The sequence below is a fragment of the Numida meleagris genome, chromosome 16 (assembly GCF_002078875.1).
Source record: "Numida meleagris isolate 19003 breed g44 Domestic line chromosome 16, NumMel1.0, whole genome shotgun sequence".
Taxonomy (NCBI): Eukaryota; Metazoa; Chordata; class Aves; order Galliformes; family Numididae; genus Numida; species Numida meleagris.
The window spans coordinates 8,204,126-8,212,563 of record NC_034424.1 but is presented as its reverse complement, the minus strand read 5'-3'; the positions used below and the strand labels follow the sequence as shown (position 1 = coordinate 8,212,563).

The 8,438-nt window shown below is 42.2% G+C and overlaps 1 protein-coding gene across 4 annotated transcripts in view; it reads right to left on the bottom strand.

Annotated features, from left to right (window-relative positions):
* The window catches only part of CNTRL (centriolin), a 40,930-nt gene that overhangs the window by 8,093 nt on the left and 24,399 nt on the right, over window positions 1-8,438 (bottom strand). For 2 of the 4 annotated variants that reach the window (XM_021414079.1, XM_021414080.1), the window contains exons 32-44: window positions 7,802-7,917; window positions 7,366-7,583; window positions 6,806-6,963; window positions 6,480-6,553; window positions 5,758-5,958; window positions 4,667-4,892; window positions 4,155-4,360; window positions 3,696-3,836; window positions 3,172-3,447; window positions 3,014-3,076; window positions 2,236-2,442; window positions 1,851-1,959; window positions 905-1,238 (exon numbers count right to left, since the gene is read on the bottom strand). In XM_021414079.1, the coding sequence (XP_021269754.1) occupies window positions 1,876-1,959; window positions 2,236-2,442; window positions 3,014-3,076; window positions 3,172-3,447; window positions 3,696-3,836; window positions 4,155-4,360; window positions 4,667-4,892; window positions 5,758-5,958; window positions 6,480-6,553; window positions 6,806-6,963; window positions 7,366-7,583; window positions 7,802-7,917 (1,970 nt within the window). In that variant the 3' untranslated portion in view covers window positions 905-1,238; window positions 1,851-1,875. Of the gene's footprint in view, window position 1; window positions 188-904; window positions 1,239-1,850; window positions 1,960-2,235; window positions 2,443-3,013; window positions 3,077-3,171; window positions 3,448-3,695; window positions 3,837-4,154; window positions 4,361-4,666; window positions 4,893-5,757; window positions 5,959-6,479; window positions 6,554-6,805; window positions 6,964-7,365; window positions 7,584-7,801; window positions 7,918-8,438 lie in introns of those variants that run through there. The other 2 variants (XR_002443659.1, XM_021414081.1) reach the window with 2 other exon arrangements.

Here is an 8,438-nt window from a genome sequence, read left to right as displayed (position 1 = left end):
CCTTGTGTTTCTTGCTCTGGCTCTCTCTACTTGCCCTGTGGCTGAGGGTGCTTGTACGTTAACACTGCAGTTCTTCATTCCTGCCTTCCTGGGCTCTTTTCCACCTACCACATTGCACTGGCTTGCAAGTGTTGCTGTGTAGGCACTTCTGCTTTCCTGCAGTCAGGGCTTTGGGTCCTGAGGAAAGCTGTTAAAAGAGAGAAGTTATGCAAGGTTCCCTTCTCGTGGGGGCAGTTGTGCTTTAACTGCTTATGTCAACTTCTAGGAGGTAAAAATGCAACAGGCTGCTTTTTGCTCTTCTACTGCCCCAAAGCCTTCCTAAGGCTGTAACGGGCCTGGGTGAAGTGGGAGCATAAATATCAGTGCCAGGGAACAGCAATAGAGCTGCTAGGTGATGATGATAACGTGGATGAGGGGCAAGGCTGAGAAAGCCCTGAAGCCTGCCTCTATCAAAAGGGGGAGAAGCTTTGGAAAGTCCTTCTGTCCCCTCAGGCTGTGGAGGCCTGCTCCAGGAGGGGTAAGAAGGATGTCCTTAAAAAGAAGCCTGCTTTGCATAAAGGCAGAACAATGTCCTGTATTTCTTACTGCCTTGCTGCTGCTCTTCATTTAGAAAGCACTGTTTTTTTTTGCAAGCTTCTTGCAAAGGCCATACTCACAGGTGTCAGAAAAAGTGGTACAGGTAAGGCCTCACAGAGAACTGCAGCAATGCTTACAAACTGTAACTAGTAACCTGTAATTGCTACAGTGTGAATATCAGCTTAACAAGTGTTGCTGTGCCTGTAAGAGAGGTGCTGGGAGCTTGCTCCTACTGCTACCATCGAGGATTGCACTGTTACAGGATGCATGTTAAAAACAATTCTTTGGGAGAAGAAAGTAAGGATGAAGGCAAGCTGTAGTCACAAGCTTATTTTAAGAAAGTATTCAAAAATAGTTTTATTTAACATGTTTTCAAATGCATGAATGTTAAGTGACAACTCTTGAAAATGTAAACAGAGAAATAGCCACAGTTCAATGAGAATAGTAGTTTTAGACACTCTTAAATCCATTTTTTTTAAATAAACATATATACATAAAACTCCCTTAGTCATACAGAAACTTCACAGTACAGAGCTGTTTGTTATTGCTGGTAAGTACCTTTATAGCAAAGGCTTGCAGAACAGTGAGGTAGAAGGCTTCAGAAGTGGAAGATGATGGCACAGTCTCAAGGAGCACAAGTGCACGTGCAGATCAGCTGTTGGCTAAAAGAGAAGGAGATGAGTGATTCTGCATGTGAACAGGAGAAGCTGGTGTGGTGGGACCTGCCCTGCCTTGTTCAGCACATGCAGCGTTCACAATTGCACGGATGCTCTGCATGTCCTGAGATATTTGCTAACACCTGCTGCTGCCAGGGTCCCAGAAGGAGCTGGAGGTGGCTGTGATGCTTTTCTTCTCTCAGCCGAGCGCTGACACGTGACAGCTCTTGCAGTACTAGTTTTTGAATCATTAAGTAACAGGCCCTCATGTAACCAGCTGTGAATTCTGAGTGTTGCCCTGTACATTTATTAAAATCGGGTATGTATTATTTTAAGATTATGAATGGAAGTAGCTTATATGTCAGTCAACACAGCTGTGATTTCCATGTGTCATTTGAAAGTTTACAAGCAATTTGTTTGAAAATACACATCTAAGAGCCAAAACAGCATTGACTGCTAGGACACCAAGCACAGGAATGCTTTCATTTGTCCTAAATCACCAGTCTGGGAGCAGCGCTGGGCCCAGCTCTTCCCTTGGTCACTCCAGCCCATGGCCCCCCCAGATTCGAGACACACAGACCAGCATTTAGTGCCAGTTAGGGTGAAGTTCTCTCTTACCTTTGGTGCTTTACTGAGAAATTTCTCAGGAGCAGGAACGCCACGGCTGCGACAGCGCTGACACGCCTGGCGGCCTGCTGGGGAAGTGTGCGTGTTCTGGCAGAGCAGCCTGGAAAAAAGCACAGGTCTGAGTAATGAGTTATTGTCTTTAAGAGCTAAGGACATGAAGGAAGAAATGGACTAAAGAAACTTGTCTTAGAAGAAAGCCTACCGACCTTTTTCACACAAGTTAGCTACTGGCAAAGCAACTAAGTACAGAATGGTTGTCCCACCTTCAGAAAACCCTGCAGTGCCTCCAGTTGGAAGGTGCACGGGCATAACAGACTACGAGTGAGCTGAAATTACTTCAAAAAAAACAATCAGAATTATTGCACTGGAGGATTACCTGTGTTTTTGTTAAATTCAGAGCATCACGAAGAGATACCAGACTTGATGAACTTTCAGCTAGGAACTGTGAATCTGAGGAAGTGCTGCTGACGAGGTCATCCAGCGCGTCCAGCTGCCGCTGCAGGCTGTGAAGGGTGCCTTGAGTTTGTTGTTTTCCTCTGATTAACACGTCGACCTGCTTGGACATGCAGCGCCGGAGCTGAGCCTGAACAAATGGTGAGTTCTATTTGAATCCACTTAGTGTCATTTTGAAGACTACATTAAAGAAGTCTGAAGAGCTGAGGCCAAGCCATAAAGGATGTACCCTTAGAATCTCTCAAATCAGAAGCAGCTGGCAATGGGTTTGCAAATCTACTTATTTTTAAATAGTTCACCTCTTTAAGTCAGAAATAAGCTGTATTTCTATGGCACCTCTCATTACCTGCTTGAAAGGGACAACAGATAAGCTCTAACCAAACTGTGCCATCATCTCTAAATGGCCACAAGTGCCTGTGAACTGTAGATTCTTATATTACATAAGTGATGGAATGCTAACATACTCAAAAATCCAACTATAATTCTTTAACATTGTTCACCTTGATGTAACAGCCCAGCAACTGCATTTCTTTTACTATTCCCACCTAACAAGATTCCCCAGAGATACTCTGCAGCTTGTCGTTATGTACGGAGTGACTACGTGAGAGCTGGAGAAGGATCTCCCACACGCCTGTTTTGTTCAAACTCTTTTTGGAAGGGACCTAGCAGACAAATCTGTGCAGGGGTAAGAGATGTGGCACCTTCAGCCGATCTTCGTGATGCTGCAGTTTCTCTCGGAGAGCTTCTCCACGCCACTGTTCATCCTGTTGGAAACAAGAACACATTCAGCAGCTCAGCGTTACCGATACGGACACGCTCAGCTGCAGCGTGCAGCAGCGACTTTCTGAAAGCTTTTTACCATTACAAAGACTTGAGAAAAATCCAGCTTTTTTTCCAGTGAGAACAGCCTTCTGTCAGCGTCAGCAAATGAAAACATCTCCTCTAAATTATCAGTTTCACACTGCAGACTTCTATTTACTGCGGAAAATGCTTCCAAGTCTTCCACCAGTTCTGGAGAAGATGGGCTTGAAGATTTAAACCTTGTCTTAATCTCATCTTCAACCTCTACTTTAAGCAATGTTTCTGTGTTCTTTATCTCCCTTTGTCTCCTTTCCAGGTCTTCTTGAGCCTTAACCTGCAACATAAAACGCAGTCTCACCCCTCTGCTGTCATATCGCAAACGCATCAACCCAGAGGGATTGCCCGTGTAACTGAACAAGTCTTCTTTCTGAAGAATTTACATTTTGACCACTGAAATCAGAAATCACAAGCTCTCTGAACAGATCCAGCCCTAATTACGAAATTAAGTTAATTTGCCTATGAGGCGCCTGTCTGGAAGGCACCGCTTTTCCTGACTGCCTTTATTTGGGTGCTCAGTTATACCTGGTTTTGGAGATCCACGTAGTCCTGCTGGATCTGGCCAAGCTCTTTAATGAGGTGCTTGGTTCGTTCATGGTTATTCTGCGCTACTTGTTCAGCAGCTGCTATATCACTCTGCAGGCAGTTATTTTCATGCTTTTGTTCCTTGGGAAATGCAGAAAAGATTGCCTTTTACCGTGAGTACCCACTTGACAAAATGAATCAAGACAGCCTACATGAGACAATTTCTTCAAGTTAAAAATGCAGAAACAGCATTAAATAAGAGTAACTAGAGATACTTTGCAGCACAGTCTAGAAATACCAGAGTTTGGCTGCTTCTGTCAGATCTTGGCAGATCTGTCTAATCACGAAGTTAACGCATGACTTTTGTTCCTCAGCAATAAAAAGGGGGATTCTATCATTTTTCTGTTTAAAAATAACCATAGACCTCTAACATTCTCCCCTCCTCCAGTCAGGACTTACATGCAGTTCTCTTTCAAGCTGTGTCCTCTGCTTTTTCATCGCTTCTTTCAGGCTCCAGATTTGTTTTTCAGCTTTTTTCCTCTCTGACGCTAGCTGCCCCTGGACATGGTTTAGCTCAGACTTGGAGAGTTCCAATTCTTTTTGAAGAGACTGAATTTCTCCATTTTTTTGTTGTAACTGTAGTTCTTTTTCTGATATCTGATGTTCTGCAAACAATATTTAAACTGACACTGATTAGCAGAAATGTCAATACCCTGGCACACTTCAGACATTAGATATTTTCAAACTATTCTGCTGAGTAATGTTTATCTGACACTGGCACAAGGTGAGAGGTGACAGAAACCATTGGCTCAAAGAACTGAAATTCTGAAGGCAGCTTGAATTTAACGATCAAGAGTCAACTGAAGTGCTGAATTACAATCCAAGTGAGATTAACAGAATTACTGGTTGGTTTCCCTAGACTTAGAGCCCCCAGACTGTACCGATAAACTTATTTGTGCGATAGATCTTACTGCTTTTTCTGATAGTTTCTTCGAGCGCTGCAAATTGAGATGCTTCTTTTTCCAGCCTCCTCTTGTTTTCTTCTGTCAGCCTTACTTTTGCTACTGCCTGTTCCAGTTTCTCTTGTTGATCCATTAGTTCCTTTTCCAAAAGCAGTTTCTGTTCTTTGAGTTTAGCAGTATTTTCTTCCAGTTTTTTTCCTTCATGTTCTGCATTTTGCTTGAGGTTATAAAGGATCTACCAAAAACAAATAAAAGTTGTAATTGGTACAGCTGAACTCAGAGCAACTCAATAAGAACAAATACCATCACCAAACAACATTGTAGAAGTTAAAGCAGCAGAAATCTGAAAGAAGAAATGCGCTCTAGTACTCAGTCCAAACAAAAGCGTTCCTCATGTTTCCTCCTTAATTTCAGAACATCGGAACAGTTCCTTGGTTTTTCTTTTGGTTAATGCTTTTTTGAAACCACTTAAGGTAATTTCCACAAACAGCTGACGGTCTTGCACAGAAGTGCACTAGAAGAGCAAGAACTAGCTGCAAATAGTAAACCACTAAAAATAAAAGTAAGCTTTGAGATAAAAGAATCCTGAATCTCCTGCTGCTTAGTTTTTGAATTCTGGAACACTCTGGTTTTGGTCAGTTTTATTTGAAATCCACGTTATCAGTTCAGGTACCTCTCACTGTTTGCTCATCTCCCACGACATACTAAAATTCTGGGAAGGAGTTCTCCAAACTAGATCCAGCTGCTCTATTTTGGCAGCTGACAAACAGAAACTACAGAGAATCATCTGTGCCAGTCCACGTCCTCACCCAAGTCACCAGCACAGCAGCAGCCTTCACACAGCACTGCACTGTGCCTTCTACTACACCAGCCCTTCTTGCACTCAGTTCTGCACACAATGACCCTGCCAAGAAGGAAGAGCCCTTTGCTGGGAGGCTGGCTTTCAGTAAGACATAACTGAATGCTGAAGCTTTTCTTACTGCTACTCCTCTTGAAGCGATGCTTCATGTTTTTAAATACTGCATATTATTTGTAAACTTGCACCCAAAGCTCTTCTGCCTGCATTATTTTTAGAGGCCAGGCAAAAGTTCAACAAGTACCCGGTTATTTACCGCTTCTTGTTTGGCCAGTATTGTTTCTTTCTCTTCAATCTCTTTCTGGAGCTGCTGCAAATGGTTCTCTCTCTTCTTCTGTCTCTCTTGGTAATCCTTACATTTCCTTAAGGATTTTAAGATATCTTCTTTCAGGGTTGCCTGCTCTCTAAGCAGCTCTTCCTGGTGCTTTGTATTATCTTTCAAATTCTGAAAGATAAAACAGAAGATTAATTGACATAACTAGCTGGTAAAAGTAACAGGTGTCTGACTAAAAAGGCTTCCACATTGAAGACTACCTCCTTTCTAAACCAGCTCGAGTGAATTAACAGGACAGGAATCAGCAGGTAAAACGCTAGAAGATGCGTAAGTAAGGAGATAAAAAAAAAAAACACCCACCAACTCACCCCACCTGAGGGATGTACTCTGACATCCCAGTAGCTGCGTTTGGTATTAACAACCTGACTAGGACCAACATGACATTCTAAAGAAGAAAAGAAAGCAAATTATCTGTTGAGGTGCCTGTTGTAGTCCTAATCACTCCAAACCCAGCAAGAACAAAGAAATTAACCAGCCATTGTTCATTAGCTCTGCAAAGGATCTGATTTTGAGACAGTGTGCTTAGATGAAGAAACAGGTGATGGACTGACAGTAGTGATAAAAATTATCCCTTGATTGTGTGCATCCATTTACTCACTGTGTTAAAACCACCTGCACTGACCCAAACCAACCTGTTCCGCCAGCTGAAGCTGCTGCCTGGACTCATTTAATTCTCCTTGCACCACCTCTAGTTCCTTCTTTTTTTCTAGAAAAATATTTGGTGAAAGACATTTTCAGTCAGCAATCAATGAAATAACTGTGCAGCTGAAGCTTCTTGTAAATGAATAAACATAGAAAAGTTTTTAAGGTTTCCATCTTCTTGACACATTAAGTATTTCTGCCAATAGTTTACTTTTGAAGATTTGATCATACTGATAATTTAAACATCATACAGTTGTTACACAAACTGTATCTTTTAATCTACATTACAGCTTAAAAACTAAAGTTTCATCTTTACCTTGAAGGTCTTTTTGTACAACAGTGATCTCTCCATTCAGTGACTTTTTTTGTTTATGCAGTACATCTACCTCCTGCTGCAGGTTTTTAATATCCAGTTCCATTTTTTCTACGTTGGACAACATGGTTCCGATGCTATCTTCAGTAGCAGTCAAGTCTCTGTGAAACGTGAATGCAGATTGGTGTTGTTGGAGGTACACGGTGCAGACTCAAAGCAGCTGCACTTCAGTAGTTTGTTTCCAGCTCAGGGGGATGCTACCTAGCAGCCAGACGAACACCAGCGCTCTCTCATTCCAAGGCTAAACATTTCACTTCTCATAACATTTCTCAGTGCATGCCCATGAGAAACACCGCTGTATGCAGTGGCTTTGCTTGCTGCATATTTTCCCTAATTCTGCTACAGACATACTGTAGACATGCCTAAATTAAAGCCTCCACAGAGAGTAAGAAAGGACATTCTATAGTATCGGAGTTACAGCTGTGTTTTAATTATGATAAGCTATAATTCAAGACATTTCCCATCACTTATCATGTTTGCAGGAAGTGTCTCCCTGCTCCCACCTTCTGGTTTGTGACAGCTTCTTCTCCAAACTCTGACAGTCCTCTTCAAGCTTTTGCTTTTCCTTATTCAGAGACTCAATATTATTTTGCAGAGCGCGCATTTGAGAAACCAGATGTTCATTTTCCTGACGGTCCTTCTGAAGCAGTTGTTCCTGCCAATCTACTTCCCCTTGCTGACACTGAAATAATCTCTGAACATTCTCCAATTTTAACTTCTCCTGGGAAAGAAAAATTATGAGCTACATACGTGGTGAAAAAGAATAAGTTCACACATTTATCTGCAGCAGTTTTAAAACCTTTCATTCACAGATATATGCAGGCTATGGTACTGTGACTTGAGAGTACAGAGACCATCACTCAGATCTTAACAGAATCACAGAAAATGCATCTCTCTTCTTTCTACATTACTTACAATAGCTGTAAAATAAATACTTACTTCTAGAACTGCAACCTGAGTCTTCTCCAGTTCATTGACCTTTTGATCATGTTGTAGTTTCAAACCCTGAAGTTCATTATTTTCAATCTCCAGCATTTCCAGAACGTGTTTCAGTTCTAATAAGATGAAAGAAATCAAAGGTTATTAAAAAGCACATTAAATACATTCTATTTTCTAAAAGGACTTTGGGGTGGGGTGGAGGGGGGGAGTGAAACAATGCTGAACTAATCCCTGGAAAGCCCACTCACGTTTTCAGTTGATGTGTCAGACACACCACTTGTTACACCTGAAGATGTTCTACTAGAAAGTTGCAGGTTCCTGTGTCTCCTCTTTCCTATTTTCCTAGGGAGTTATTCTGGCACAAGTATCTGACTTGCAGACAATGAAGTCAATTTTTTTCAGAAGTGCAGGTTTGTAAGCTGCTGCTCATTACACTTCCCATGATCTGACAGGATACAACTGCCAGAAGGGTACCCCTCCAATTCCTCCTCAAATCCAGATGTGAACGTGCCACAAGCAGCAGCTCCATCACACAGCACTAACACAAAAGCAGCACTAAGCACTGCCTCAACTCAAGCAGAAGGTGAGCAGTCAGCTCTGTGCTGGAGTCTGAGTCTCTAACTAGGAGAGCTTTAGG